The sequence below is a fragment of the Leptonychotes weddellii genome, chromosome 5 (assembly GCF_054177405.1).
Source record: "Leptonychotes weddellii isolate Sample4059 chromosome 5, ASM5417740v2, whole genome shotgun sequence".
Lineage (NCBI taxonomy): Eukaryota > Metazoa > Chordata > Mammalia > Carnivora > Phocidae > Leptonychotes > Leptonychotes weddellii.
Genome location: NC_138373.1, coordinates 67,412,329 through 67,427,981, shown reverse-complemented (window position 1 = coordinate 67,427,981; position 15,653 = coordinate 67,412,329). Strand labels below are relative to the sequence as shown.

Below are 15,653 nucleotides of genomic sequence, written 5' to 3'. Positions count from 1 at the left end.
ATTGAAGCCCACATTGTCCCCAGGACGAGCCTCACTCAAAGCTTCATGGTGCATTTCAACAGACTTTACTTCAGTTGTAACATTGACTGGAGCAAAGGTGACCACCATGCCAGGTTTAAGAACACCAGTCTCCACTCGGCCCACAGGGACAGTACCAATACCACCAATTTTGTAGACGTCCTGGAGAGGCGGACGCAAGGGCCTGTCTGTTGGACGAGTTGGTGGCAGAATGCAATCCAGAGCTTCAAGCAGTGTGGTTCCACTGGCATTCCCATCTTTACGGGTGACTTTCCATCCGTTGAACCAAGGCATGTTAGCACTTGGCTCCAGCATGTTGTCTCCATTCCAACCAGAAATCGGCACAAATGCTACTGTGTCAGGGTTGTAGCCAATTTTCTTAATATAGGTGCTGACTTCCTTAATGATTTCCTCGTATCTCTTCTGGCTGTAGGGTGGCTCAGCGGAATCCATCTTGTTAACACCAACAATTAGTTGTTTTACACCCAGTGTGTAAGCCAGAAGGGCATGCTCATGGGTCTGCCCATTCTTGGAGACACCGGCTTCAAATTCACCAACACCAGCAGCGACAATCAGGATAGCACAGTCAGCCTGAGATGTGCCTGTAATCATGTTTTTGATAAAGTCTCTGTGTCCTGGGGCATCAGTTATGGTCACATAATACTTGCTGGTCTTGAATTTCCACAAGGAGATATCAGTGGTGATAGCACATTCACGTTCAGCTTTCAGTTTTTCCAAGACCCAGGCATACTTGAAGGAGCCCTTTCCCGTCTCAGCAGCCTCCTCAAATTTTTTGATAGTTCTTTTGTCAATCCCACCACATTTGTAGATCAGATGACTAGTGGTGGTAGACTTGCCCGAATCTATGTGTCCAATGATGACGATGTTGATGTGAGTCTTTTCCTTTCCCGTTTAGGTTTAGGTTGAGTGGTGAATTTCACGACACCTGTGTTCTGGTGGCAAACCCGTTGCGAAAAAGGAGGTAGACGTTTTAGATAAAACGATGCAACTTTCTTTCTTGGCTATTAGTTGTTCAGTTGGATGCATGTGAAAATGCCCCCAAGCCCCTGTATCAGGATGGAGGGAGCCAGGAAGGAGGCAGGGGCACTCAGGAACACATCCCAAGACAAACTTGGGGGAGCCACAGCTCTGCTGCCCCACCGCTCATGTGAATTTCCTTGCCATTTTTGTTGTTAACTCAATGTTCACACTCCCTGGGGTGGACCCTCGAGGTCTGATGGTACTGCTGTCAGGCTCCAAAAGGAGCGTGGAGTGACTGAGGCAGTGACAGGAACATAAGTGGCTTGTCCTTCAGAGAAAACTGCACTTTCATTACACGCTCTCTGGACTATTCATCAATCAGTTCATGCATTTTTGCCTTGTTTTTTCCTGCTAGATTACAAACAATTTGAAGACAGGGACCATGACTTAAATTTTTTCCGTATATTACCCATTTGGTTCTTAAATGGAGCCCAATGTGTGTTCATTATTTTAACTGTTTTTATGAACTATCTCCAAATCCCATATAGTTAAGATCCCATATGCAAATAAGATCTGTACCTACCAGGGGTCGGAGGTCAGGATGTGAGAGAATGTAGCCATTGTTAGTGTTCAAAAAGGCATATCCATGCACTCCGAGCTGCCAAAACACCAGGGATTGAGGGGTATCAGACCTGTTGTTTGGGTTGGAGAACTGGAGCTAGGAAAGTGTTGGGCTGCAGGGTGGTTAAAAATGGCAGCTCACAGCCGTGAGTTTTTCAAATAGGAATATAACTGGGCCAACGCCATGCTTCTAGCCATTAATTTTGAATTCCTTTCTAAATTCTACTGTTTATAGCAGCCACAATAATGCATATCATTACTTGGCCTCTTTCCCACCACATATTCTAGGTGCTTTGATGATGTAATCTCATGTGTTCTCCAAACAGGACTGCGTGGCATGGAGGAGCAGATTGAAAAACTGAGGCACCAGGAAGGGAAAGAACTTGCTGAAGGCCACAGAGCACATCAGAGCTGGTGGTGACAAAGGGTCCCAGAAGTCCAAACCATTGCTCTCATGCTCAGTGCCTGAACTTCGCTGGGGGTTGGATGGCAGGGCCCCATCCAGCTCTGGGCTTGGCTAATTGCCGGCAGAGAGGCTCTTGAGCTTGGTAGGACAGCTCCTAGGGAGCCTGTGATTCCCCACTCAGGCATCTGATCCAGGCTCACCTTGTACCGGGGCGCCAGTTTCATCAGCTCCCTCAGGGCCACATCAGAGCCCACCACACCCAGAAGAATGCCATGGGATCGCTGGAAAGAAAAACACCAAGGTCAGGGGGGCACCTGGCTTCCCTGTGCACAGGGCCGGACTGGACCCTTGGCTCTCCCAGAGTCTGGAAGAGGAAGCAAGCATCTTAGGCCTTATATGACCCTTCCTCTGCAGTTGGATTTTAGGCTGAGATCTTTGGAATAAAAATCTGGAACCTACAAGAAGAGGCCACAGGAGTAATCTCAGCTGCTGGGAAGATTAATTTCCAGTATAATATTTAAATTGTAATATTTAAAATAAATACAAAGTTGAATGAAATATTAATTTTCATAGCAGAGGCTGAAGTATCAAAATCCAAGGGACCATAACCTATGGATGCTCTGAAAGACACAGAGCTTATAAGGAAACATTTTCTGACCAGATGGAGGATGGAAGATTCTAGAAATTCCCTCACCAGAGGCCTTTACAAACAAATTAGAGGCTGCCCAAACTGGTAGGTTAAGTGTTGTTTTGCCAGAAGGTTGGCAAGGGGACCTTTCTAGCCTTATATCCCAGGACAGTGGTTACAAGTTCAGAGCACTAGGACAATTCCAAACTGGCTGAACAGAATCACTGGGTGAGCTTTGGGAAATATGGACCACAACCCATCTCCCATCCTCACCCGTTCTCAACCAAGAGATTCTGATATAGCTGGTTGGGCATAGGGCATGGAATCTGAATGTGAAAGGTGGCTCTGATGTGCAGCCAAGTCAAGAACCATTGGTCTAAAGAGGCCAGCCAGTGGCCCCAAGTTCTAATGCCTGTTGCAGCTTCTCAGAGAGTGGCCACTCACAGTTTCATTCTTCTTGCTGAAGACTGGCATGGCCACAGTGGTGAGGAGCATCATGTTCTTGGCCTGTGAAGTGAATAGCTGTCAAGGAGGAAAGAGCAAAGGACAGAAAGCTCAGAGTCCATAGAGTGGAGGACCCACAGTCATCAATGTCAACTACCACTAACGTGTCACCCTCCAACAGGAGGAAAAAGCCACATGTGAGGTTCCCCTTCTCTGCAAAAGGAGAGCTGGCAGAAATGCTGGAGGAGAGAGGTGGGATGGAGAGGGGACCAGGGCAATGTCACTTAGCAACAACAATCCTAAGCCAGGGCAAGTGTCAGAACGCCAGAGCCCACAACGCAGCTCCCAAACATGCTCATGAAGTCCTCTGTCTTGGCCATGCCAAGGATGAGCCTGAGCTCAGGGAACAACCCATCCTGCACACACCCAGAAATCTCTGCCATGGACACAAGGTTGGCACACACAACAGTCCAGGACAGTTAAGAGGGAGAAGGACATTGACACTGAGCCACCTGCAAACACAAGTGCATGCATGGGGAAGAACCGCTTAAGGGGAAGCCATGGTGTAGTTGTAGCTGATCGTGGGGTCACTCCTAACACACATGAGACAGACCCACAATCTCTTCCTCACTGAGAACGCCAGAGCCACATCATTCCTCACCTCTGAGATGGTCTTCCTTCCCGACTACCTCATCTTACTGTGTGGGCTCCTTCAGCCTCCTTGAAAGGGGCTCCACACAAACACCCCACTTTATCATAAAGACAGGCCCTCACAGGTGGTGTGTGCAGGTATGTTTGATATGTGTGATCTTCATCGGGATCAACCAAATGTTGTGCTGAGCCCATGGAGGTCTATAGTCTTCTTTCTTGGAGAATGAAGAACTTTTTAAAAATTGGATATATTTGACACATAACCTCATGTTAATTTGAGGTGTTGCTTAAGTGTTGCTTTGATACATTTATGTTGTCATATGATTGACATTGTAGTGTAATGTATTTTACATTATGTAATTATTAAAATATTGTATTTGTTATACTGTACATAGATCACTAACCATCAAGTCTCTTCCCCTTCCTCATCTGATTTTTCAGCTGACAGTTTGGAAGTAAGGTTTTCTGAAAGCGAGTGATTTCAGTTGACTAATGTTTTACCAGCTACTGGAACCAGGAGGACCCTAGAGTTGGCCACGGGGATAGCAGGAAACAGTCTGGGTCTCTGGTGAGCAGGAAGCTCCTCACCAGCTCCAGGCTGGCCACCTCTAAAGTTCTCTTAGATGAGGGAGAATCACACTTCTCTCTTATCTAAGCCACTGTGTTCAGATCTCTCTTCATCCCAGGCTGATACATCATCACTGAAGCAGGTGGCTACATGTGGGAGATGATATGAGAAGTGCCAGGAAGGTCCCTCTTGCTACCAAACATCTCATCTGACATTCTGCTTTGGTTATCTATTCCTTTGTGTAAGTCACTGCAACTCATAGACAGTTTCTGAAAGTACAGGGGCCCAGGAAGGGGAGCACCTGATGAAGCCATAGTATCTTGAATTACTGGTCAGACTCCTCTCTTCCTGAAACAGGTAGGAGAGAAGACAATGGGGGCTGTGAGGACAATGGGAAGCAGGAAGGAACAAGTTTGGAGCAGAGGGGCTCTGCTGTGGAGGGCAGCCTTGGACAGGTCTGCTCACTGGGTTTCTGGGTCTCTGGGGGCAGCATATATGCAAGGGTCTTCTAGTGGGTTGAGGATGTTCACCCCTTCACACCATCTCCTGAGGAGGTGCTCTGCTCACCTCTCTCCTGACCCAGGAAGTTACCTCTTATTCCCTGGAGCCCCTGACTCTGGAGCAGGGCCAGGCCCTCACCTTGCTGTCCATGTAGGCTTCTGTCCAGGTGATGTCATGGTCATGGTTGATGACCATAGGGCGGCTGAGCACGTGCAGGTACTCCATCACGTTCTCCTGTGCATCTGCCAGTGTGGAGATCTGCGTGTAGTAGCCTGACAGAGGAAAGGGTCTTGTGGTTGTGAAAAGCTGGGGTCACCCTTGGAATTGCTCTCCAGGACCCACACACTCTCCCCCGGCTGCTCTCAGCTTACAGGTGGGCTCTTCACTGGGAGCTTCCCTGGGTCACAGGGGACTACTTCCCCCCAAGGTTATGCTCTTTCCTGGGGACAGCTGGAGGCCAGTGGTGCTGTCTCAACCTAGGAGAATTCTGGGGGGCCTTCCCAATCCAGAGATGCCACAGGAGCAGCAGGGCCTCAGCAGCAAGGATTGTGTGGGTTGGCTTCCCTCTCATGATGATGCCCTCCTTACTTCCTTACAGGGTTATCTTCCAAGAGCACCCTCTCCTGCATGCAGCTCTGTCTTGGGATCCATTTTCAGGGAGTACAGTCCAAGACAGTGGCTCAGTGCCCCCCAACCCCCTTTCTCTGACCACTGTCCTTCCTCGGTTACAGGGAGGGGTGCTATAGCCTCATTGTTGTAGCCAAGGTGATATTTAAAAGAGCAAATGGCTTACAAGGCTATGAATGACTTAGAACATGTTTACCTCTCTGGTCTCATTGCTTATCACCTCCCACAAAACATTCATTCCACCCTCCAAAAAGTGAAACTGCTTTTCATTCCCAGATGCCTCTTGTCTCAGACCCTCTGTCTGGAACACTCTTCCATGCTCTCTATGTCTGGCTGATTCCTACCATTCTTTATGCCTCAGTTTAGACACCTCTTCCTTTAAGAAGTTCTCCCTGCTGCCTCCAAATGGAGGAAGTACCTCTCCCGTCACGTCACTCTCCCAACCCCTGTATAGTCTGTGCCCCTCTGCCCTTATAGCACATTTCAGATAACATCACCACTGATGGTTCACTTGTATGCCTCCTCTGCTGGACAGTAGCAAGGACAAGACTGAGTCCATCCTGACCACTTTGCCAGGCACCACAGTACATGCTCAATTAACTTTGGTTGAATCAAGGGCCAAGCTGGCATTGTGAAGCCTAAGTCTTGGGTTCTGGCCAGAGACAAATGACAACCACATCCAAAACATTATTCTAAAGAAAATGACGACCCTCTGCTTTTTGTCTGGAAGCAGAACCACGGTAAATGGGCTTAATTTGCAACAAGAGGAATGGAGGCTAGACATAAGAGAGAACTTACATTTAAACTGTGGGTCTCACCCCTGCCTCACTCTGTCTGTATTGTGGTTCATATAGGCTTTATTTGAAGAGAGAATTTTCTCTTCTGTAAACACTGGATAGATAACCTCTCAGTTTCATTTCAGGTGATTTTATGACTTAGAGTCCCTGCAGGGGTAATCATGCATTTACTCAAGGTTTCATGGGGGCAATCTACATTTTGTCTAGCTTTTCCCAAGTAAGAAGGAAGAGCAGATACTGTCATCTCGACACAGTACTGCTCCTCTGCAAGGCCCCCATGCAGGAACCATGGCTCAGCATCTCTGATGACTGGGTGCAGGTTGCAAGGAGCTCTGCTCACACACCACCTACCTTTGTTGTTGCATGCAATCCACTTCATGCGGTCAGCAAAAGTCACTTCTCTTCCAATAAGATAAGTGAAAACTCGAACCTAATCCACAAGACACAGATGTACTCAGCAGCCATGATTCCTGGCTATAAGTAGTGCTAATATTATTTATGTGAGTCTTGGATGTCAGCTCAAACACTTTGCTGACTTTGGATTCTCCACTCTCATCCTATTGACCAGAAAGGATCCTGAGGCCCAGGCAGCGACGGGACTTGCCAGGGCCATGGTGACATGGGCCAGGTACAGGGCGGAGGGTAACAGCCTGGCAGTTTTCCTCTCAACACCACATCTGATTTCTCACCCTGAACTCTTTCTCACATGAGACCTCTGTGCCTAGGGTCAACATAATTTTGGAACACCAGTCTGGGACATACTATCTGAATATACTAACAGGTCTAATGGGGCAGAACATTTGAACTCAGGGCAGGCCTGGTTTTTCTGGGCACTATTGGTTATCCCATGCAGGCAGTAGGAGAACACTTCCTTTGGTCCCTTCCCCTGCCCTCTTGACTTCCACCAGAAGAGTAACCTTGCAGTCCGGCCAGTTGTACTTCTCAAACACTGGCTCATAGTCCTCCACGGCCCCATCGGTGATCAGCATGATGGCCTGGTTGCAGAGGCTTCCTTGCCGGGCCTCTTGGAACTGTGTGGGGAAAGGGCAGGCACCGTAACTGCAGGCCATCTACTACCCTCCCCACACCTCCACCCTGTCTCCCAACCTTTCACTCTTCCCCAGCTTCACCATGTGTGGGTACCTGCTTCAGGATCTGGAAGGCTTCAATCAAGGCTTGGTTCACGACCCCCACACCCCTGACCATCAGTTCATCTACCAGCTGTTTGAAATGCTGTCATGGGTAAGAAATTAGAGGAGGGTCAGTGGATCAACAGCCAGGGAACTTTCATCTTTGGTCTTTTTTTTAAATTAAAGATTTTATTATTTATTTGACAGAGAGAGACACAGCAAGAGAGGGAACACAAGCAGGGGGAGTGGGAGAGGGAGAAGCAGGCTTCCTACTGAGCAGGGAGCACGATGCAGGGCTCGATCCCAGGACCCTGGGATCATGACCTGAGCCAAAGGCAGACGCTTAACAACTGAGCCACCCAGGCGCCCCTCATCTTTGGTCTTAATTTCAGAGGCTGTTTAGAGCTGTTTTCCCAGAGCATGATTGCAGGATCCATCTCTTCATGATCCAGCTAATTTCATGGCTGGATCCCTACAATAGATGTTTCTCAAATGCCCCCAAGATAAACTGAAAGAGTGTAAGTGGCTGGGTGCAAACACAACCCCACTACTAGAAGGAAATGCCAAGTGTGAGCCTATCCAGAGCAGGGTGACAGTCAGGGCAGACTGCTAGGAGCCACTGCCCAGGTTCCCAGGTCCCCAGCACCTTCCGCACCCAGCCCAATGTAATTAACAATGAACATTTCACAGGAGAAACCAGGGAGGCCACCAGGGGCTCCAGGGTCCAACCTGAGGCCCGGATTCAAAAAGCAGCCAAACTCAAATTCCCCAGTCACAGGAAGAAGGATCTGTCACATGAAAACTTTTCCTTTTAAAAAAAGTTGCCTCTCCTCCTTGGCCTTTAAGAAGGACTCAATCTAATGGGTTTGAACTTCTCTTCCTTTTGGGGAAGCTCCTTGTGACTGATATAGTGGAAAGGCCCATGGAAGAGGCAAAGAGGGAAACTGAGTCTTGGATAATCCATAGAGTGAAAAAGCAGTCCTGAATAAGTGAGATTTCCCTTGGATGGAAGATCTCTCTGTGCTCACTATTTGCTCTGATAGGCAAGCAGCATATTTATGAAGCAATTTCTTGGGTGTATTTACATGGGTAACTTCTTTGTCCTCTTTCCAAGTGCCATGGGAATAAGTAAAAGGGGCCATCAGGCAGTCTGTACAGGTGACTGCCCACCATCCTAATCAGAGCAGGGACTCAGAAGAATCAGGCACTCACCTGATGGTGGACACTCACCTCACGATTGTCTCGATCCGCCTGGACAAGGATCCCTTTAAAACAAGGCTCGATGTAATGGATGTAGTCACTGTACTGTAGTTGCAAAGGGCAGAGGGGACAGGAGAACAGACTGGGTCAGTTTGGAATGTCAGGACCCAGTGAAAAAGCTCAGGCAACTCACAGGATACCTAGGCACATGTATAATATTATCTTGGGGTACCCTATGCTTCTGGCAGTTCTCCTGAGTAGAGAGAAGGCACTACAGAGAACAGTGAGGCATTAACTCCAAAAATTCTCCCTCAAATCCTAGTCTTGGACCATATTTTTCAGGTGGCTGGCTGAGTAATGTCCATCTCCCAGAACACAGAGAACCTGAAGGTACTGAGAGAATCCCTTTGGTCTTCACCCCTGTGACTAGACAAAGTGCCTTCCATGAGAATCCCAGAGGCTTCCATGTGCAGACCCCTCCCCAGGGCCTGGGTCTGGGGATTAGGAACTGTGTTCTTTCACTCTTTGCCTTGCACTTATGATGAAGATCTTCTAGCTATCCACAAGGAATGGGAAGGGAAAAAGATGAATTATTACTGCCCTCTTTTTCTTAATCACTCCACTTCCTTATAGTTAAAATTCAAATCTTCAAGATGTCTTTAATCCACTTCTGTTTAAATAAGAAAGGGAGGGGCGCCTGGGTGGCTCAGTCGGTTGAGCAGCCGACTCTTGATTTCAGCTCAGGTCGTGGTCTCAGGGCCGTGGTATCAAGCCCACATCAGGCTCTGCCCTCAGCAGGGAGTCTGCTTGTCTCTAGCGCTCTCTCAAATAAAATCTTAAAAAAAGAAAATAAATGAGAGGGAGAGAAAGGGAGATGCTGGTGACACGGTGGTAGGAGTGCATGCAAGTTCTAGGGCAAATTGTGGGGTGTTCTGGGGGAACATTGGGGGCAAATGCTTCCCCTACCTCTCCTCCCCAAACAGCAGGAGAAGGGTTGGGAGAGAGGTGGGGCAGGCTCTGCGGGAGGAGCAGGAGCTCCCCCCACTCTCCCGGAGGTGTCAGACCTGATCTCGTAGCTGTCCTGTCGCTGCTGCAGATCATGACCAGGGATGGAAAGGTGGTGGAGATGGGGAGGGTGGGGTCCAGGAGTGGTGCAAGTGGGTAAATGATGTAGGCCTCAGGGGAGCAACTCAGGGATGAGGGGGGCCCTTCTCATACCCTGGGATGAACATTTTGAAGTTAAATCATTTTGCCTTGGTATCCCTTTACTAGATACATAAATCCCACTGAAGGCAAGCATTTTCAGCACTGTGACAAGCCAATGGGGGAAAGTTTTGGATCATGTGACCTTCAAAATGATGCCTCCAAGGTGGCAGTCAACTTTGCGTCCTTGGAGGACAGAGCTTGCCTGCTCTTTCATTACATTCCTGACTTGTATCTTCCCATTTCTTTCTGCTTCATCCCTCTCCTTCATTACTTTTCTAGGGCAGGCAGAGCTATCCTCAGGAAGATTTGTGGTGAAAGCAGGACCAGGGTTTGCTGGTCCCTTTCTAGGCCCCCACAACCTATGCACCTATGTTCCCCTTCTCCTGATGCATCTGGATTTGGGTGGGATGAAAGAAGTGGAAGGACTGAAAATGTAAAAAGCAAGAGCCCAGGGTTCACTCATCCTAACCATAATGGAGAGGCTGTTCCAGAGATGGGTACCAGTCAAGAGCACATGGATGGGGGTAAGTTAGGTATTTGCTCAGGGTCAGTGCCTCTTAATTATTATTCTCAGACTCATCTGAGAAACTGATGAAATCTATGGAATCAGAAAAAGTGGATGCACACATTTTACACATAATTTCAGAAACTCTGTGGACCTCTTGAAGGCCATCCTTGGTCCGACCTTAGCTTAGAAACCCCGGCTTCAGAGGAGAGAATCATTATACAGTATGAAGCATCAAGTGATTATAAGTATAGGTCATTCTAGTGCAGGCAGAGGAAAGGTTTTTTCCTAGGGAGAGCATTCTAGAGCAGGAAGGCACATTTACCGCAATGATGTTAACAAAGTCATTCTCCCCCAGTGTGTCCAGGATGGTGGAGATGGTGTGCTTGGCGATAGTCATCCGCAGCCCCTTCATGCTACCACTCGTATCCACCACAATCACTATGTCCTTGGGAGAAGTAGCAGCTTGAATGTACCTTTAGCAGAAAGAAAGCACAGGCCAATGATAGGAAAACCAAAGCCATAACAGCCTCCCAACTGAGTCTCTAATTATTTCTATTCAGATTCTGGCTCAAGTGTGCCCAAGGTTCAGGTTAGTGATCCATCAAAGCTAGGTTTTATACACTCAGCATAGTTCTAAAGCCATTTTGGGGTCAACAGCTGGGAATGTGCACATCTAATAGGCCTGTCAGGTGGGAGCAAGGTTAAGTCCCAGTGGTAACCCTTATCCTCTTCGTTTTGGAACAGCCAGTGTCCTGGAGGGCCAGACAGCAGGGAGGGATATAGTTGGATTCCACCCTCAGATTTTGTTACAAGTCTGCCAGAGGAGGCATGTGGAAGGAGAGGAAAGTTTGGTAGAACGCTGATTTAGAGACAGCTCAATGTCCTGTGAGGAGGTTTGGGGTGGTGAAGACAGATGTGATGAGTCCTGGAGCAAGGGCAGCTGCAGAGACAAGGAGAAATGCAGGTGGCAACTCTTCCTGCTCTCTTGTGGGGTTAAGGTTCTACACACCTGAGGCCCTTGGCTGGTGGTGGGGGTGGGGCAGAGACCACAAGAGAACTAGGCAGAACCCAGAGGTTATAGGAGAGATGCCAGCACCAGAAACCTTTCCCCTGCAGCTCTTACCAGCCACGATTTCTGCAGTCAAAGGCAATGACTCCATTCTCATCAGGTGTCCATTTGATACCTGGGAAAATAAAGTCTGGCTCTTTCACCAGCTCAATAAAGCTGCTTCAGAGCACTGATTGGGTGATGATGTCCAGTTTGGCCATCCCCAGTGCAGGGCCAGCAGTGGACCTGGGCGGCAGGGTGTGGGACTACTACTAGATCACACCCTGCAAATTGAGACAGCAGGCAAGGAGGAAGACCAGCTTATGGAGGGACACCTAACACCCACACTGCCCAGACCCAGAGTTGGGGTTACTTTCAAATGGTAGGACCCCCAAATGTGATGCCTGAGACTCTTGTGACTGAACCTTATATCAAGTTGTAGAAGGGGAAGCTTGAAGGAGGTGTGACTTTTAACATCCATTACCATCAGCAAAGCAGGGACAGGGTGGTAAACAGCCAGATGCTCAGATCTCTAGCCCACCTGCTTCTACTCAGCTTAATTAAGCTCACTGGGAGAAGTGATGTGGTAATAAGACTGTAAGCTCCTTGAAGTCAGGGATTCCCAGTATCTAGCATAGTGTCCGACACAGCACCTAGCAGAGTTGATGCTCAATAAATGTTACATGAATGAAAAATGAATAAATGAGTATGAAAGATCTTGCCTTGAGCACTAGCGGAGTGCTGGGATAGATTTTGTCTTATTCATCTGTTCAGAAACTTGGATAAATGCACACAAAGCACAGATAACACTGACAAGATCCATGATAGAATCTCTGTTGAAAGATTTTAACAATTGGGAATAGTGGGTTCAAAATAAGGAGATGAAAAATAAATGGTGAAATTGTTGTAGGTTATGTTTGGGCTAGAAAAAAAATAGTGGCAGTATCATGAATGTCTAGGAGCTCCAAGAGATCGCCCTGTTCCACAGCAGTTAGACTTCAGATGAGATGCACCCTTTGAGACATTGCTGGTCTCTCAAAGGTAGGAGATGTTTTCAGGCATCATGGCCCCAAACCAGACAAATGAAAGCAGAGTTCTAAGAGTGAGGGGCAGAGGCCAAGGCAGCCAGGAGCCCTGGAAGGAAGAAACGGGACAAGATCATGGTGGGAGCTTGAGTAACAATGGCTCTGATGTAGACATGCAGGCAGCTGGGAGAAGTAGGGTCTTCCAAAGGCCACATTCCTATAGCAGCACGATTGTGGGCAATCTGATCCTTAGAACAGTAATGAGGAGGGGGAACTGCATCTGAGGTTCTTGGCTCTGAACCAAAACCTTAGAAGAGGGTTTTAGTGGTCCTGGTAGGGGTATCTTCAACTCCCAAGAAGAGACAGAAGTGGTCCTCTGGAGGGGAAGCTTGCCTCTTGAAGTGGTATGGCCTCATAGGCAAAGATTACCAAATACATGAGAAACAGGCAGTGTGAGTGAGAGGCAGCTGAAGCAAGAACCATCAGATGTAGCCTCCCAAGGATTACAGGTGTCTGAATTACCAAATACAAGGTATAGGATAGCTATGTTGGAGAAATCACCAGGAAGAATATATAACAATAAGTGATTAGGAATAAAGAAACAGCCTTAAGAATATGGAACATTTGGAAATGAAAAAAAAAATATTTAAGTTGAAAAAATGCATAATGGATTGCTCACAGGTAAAGAGAAAATGCATGCATTTGAAGGATTCATCCAGAGGCTAAAGTGAGAAGGTCTAATGTGTGTCTGGCTGGAGGTGTAGAAAAAGAAAAAGGAGAACATGAGGAAGGACAATGGTGTCAGCATGCTCTAGGACTGAGAAATAATCCCAATCCACAGAATTAGGAAACACAGTGTATCCCAAGCAGGAAAAATAAGATACCCACATGTAGACATGCAGTAGTGAAACTGCACAGCTCTGAAGGCAAATAAATGGTGAAATTGTCATAGGTTATGGTAAATAAATAAATAACTACCTTGAAAACAGCCAGAAAAGCTAGAATACTTACAAAGGAACAGCAGTTAAACTGATAGCGGATTTTTGCATCATCAATGGAAGCCAGAAGACAGTGGAAACACAGTTTTAAGGTGTTGAGAGAAAATAATTGCTAATTTAGAAATGCATTCCCAGCAAAAACAATCATTAAAGAATACAACAGTGTTGATAGAGAACAACAGTGTTGTTTGCTGAAATCAGCTTGGGGGTTTCTAGTTCCTCTGTGCTGTTATTTATTGCAAACCATTTCTCAGGGGTGTGTCATTAAATGCAGGCTTAGTCACTCCTCTCCAAAACAAAAGGACTTTGCCTTTTCTGTTTAAATAAGATGACAACAGGAAATGATTTGTGTAACTCATTAAAAAAAAGATTAATTTAAAAACAAAACAAAACAAAAAAAGAGGATAAAATAAAACGTTTGTAGATAAACAAAGCTGGAGCAGTTTACCACCCAGAGACCTACTGGAAAGGAACTTCTGGAGGATTTACTTCAAGAAGGAAAAGGATCTTGGAAAGACAGCTTGAGATGCATGAAGGAATGGTTGGCAAATAAAATAGTAAACAAAGTGCTAATTCCAAATAGGCAATGTTTGTCTCAAGTAACAGTAACAGTATCTAATTTGTGGGAATAAAAAAAGGGAAATGTTAGATAACAATAGAATGGAAGTCAAGGTGGGAGAAGGAGATGTAAGTGCAAGAGTCCTAAAGCCCTTTTGTGACTGGAAGGAGAGTAAAGATATTATTTAATTTTAACATCTTGTGTTAGTATGCCTGATAAAATTGTAGGGGTAATTACTAAAAATAAAACCAGAAGGATAAGTTCCAAACTGATAGAAAAATAGAGAAGTAATGAGGGAAGGAGATATTTATCAAAATTTAATCATTGAAAAAGACAAAGAAGGAGAAAGAGGAAACATAAAAATAGAAGAACAAGTAAAAAAAAATTTTTTTTGAAGAACAAGTAAAAATTTTAAAAATCATACAATAGCATGTTCAAATATATCAATACAATAAATGTAAATGTATTTAACTTGCCAGCCAGTAAAAGAGATTGTCAGTTTGGATAAAAACTGAAAAGCTATGAGCTATTTTCAAGAGATAGGACTAAAACAAACCAACACAGAAGGTTAGAAGTAAAAGGAGACAAAAAATATATATTACCCAAATACTAACCAAGAACTGGTATCACTCTATGGATATCAGACAAAATAGACTTACAACAGAAAGTGTCATGGGGGCTAATGAAGGTCAAATAGCAAAGATAGAGAAATCAGCAAAAATATAGAAAATTTAAACAGTACAATTAACAAGCTTGGCCTAACAACATATGCAGAAATTTTCATCGAACAATTAGAGCACATATATTCTTTTCAAGCACACACGGAATATTTATAAAACTTGATGACATACTTGATGGCATCTCAACTGATTTCACATAATCAGTACCACACATGCCAGTTTCTCTGACTGCAAATAAACTGAATTAGAAATTTATAATGAGAGGCTGGTGGGCTGAGCGGGCGGCGGGCGGCCGGGAGCGCACGGCAGACTCGGCAGCCGCGAGTATTTAGTTACTTGTTAGTCAGTGTCAGTTGCTCGGTGGCGGCAGCCGCAGTCACCAGGAAGGGGATGGGCCGGCTGGCGATGGTAGTCACCACAGTGGCATGTGTGCCTTTCAGGTATCTGCCTGAACTGGAACTTATGCTGTAAACATTTTTTTGTGGATTCATCTAAAAACCTGAGGTCTCTTCTCATTTATTTAGTGTATATTTTTCTGGGGTTGTTGTTACCCTGTTAGCATTTTGTTCTCTCATTCACCTATTCTCCTCTGGACAAAATGACAAGACGGAAAAAATCACCTCAAAAAAAAAGAACAAGAGGCAGTACCGACTGCCAGGGACCTAATCAATATGGACATTAGTAAAATGTCAGAACTAGAGTTCAGAATGACGATTTTAAAGATACTAGGTGGGCTTGAAAAAAGCATGGAAGATATTAGAGAAACCCTTTCTGGAGAAATAAAAGAACTAAAATCTAACCAAGTTGAAATTAAAAGGGCTATTAATGAGGTGCAGTCAAAAATGGAGGCTCTAACTGATAGGATAAATGAGGCAGAAGAGAGAATTAGTGATCTAGAAGACCAAATGATGGAAAATAAAGAAGCTGAGAAAAAGAGAGATAAACAACTACTGGATCACGAAGGCAGAATCGAGAGATAAGTGATACCATAAGATGAAACAATATTAGAATAATTGGGATCCCAGAAGAAGAAGAAAGAGAGAGAGAGGCAGAAGGT

General features: G+C 45.9%; 1 protein-coding gene and 1 pseudogene across 1 annotated transcript in view; both read right to left on the bottom strand.

The window, feature by feature from the left end:
- Positions 1–927, bottom strand: part of LOC115943961 (elongation factor 1-alpha 1 pseudogene) — a 1,727-nt pseudogene extending 800 nt beyond the window's left edge.
- CACNA2D4 (calcium voltage-gated channel auxiliary subunit alpha2delta 4) overlaps positions 1–15,653 on the bottom strand; it is a 113,682-nt gene that overhangs the window by 77,466 nt on the left and 20,563 nt on the right. Inside the window, exons 7-16 of the mRNA XM_081818917.1 lie at positions 11,410–11,470; positions 10,609–10,759; positions 8,603–8,677; positions 7,386–7,475; positions 7,160–7,273; positions 6,594–6,672; positions 4,957–5,090; positions 3,099–3,176; positions 2,227–2,307; positions 1,583–1,657 (exon numbers count right to left, since the gene is read on the bottom strand). Of these exons, the coding sequence (XP_081675043.1) occupies positions 1,583–1,657; positions 2,227–2,307; positions 3,099–3,176; positions 4,957–5,090; positions 6,594–6,672; positions 7,160–7,273; positions 7,386–7,475; positions 8,603–8,677; positions 10,609–10,759; positions 11,410–11,470 (938 nt within the window). The remainder of the gene's footprint in view (positions 1–1,582; positions 1,658–2,226; positions 2,308–3,098; positions 3,177–4,956; positions 5,091–6,593; positions 6,673–7,159; positions 7,274–7,385; positions 7,476–8,602; positions 8,678–10,608; positions 10,760–11,409; positions 11,471–15,653) is intronic.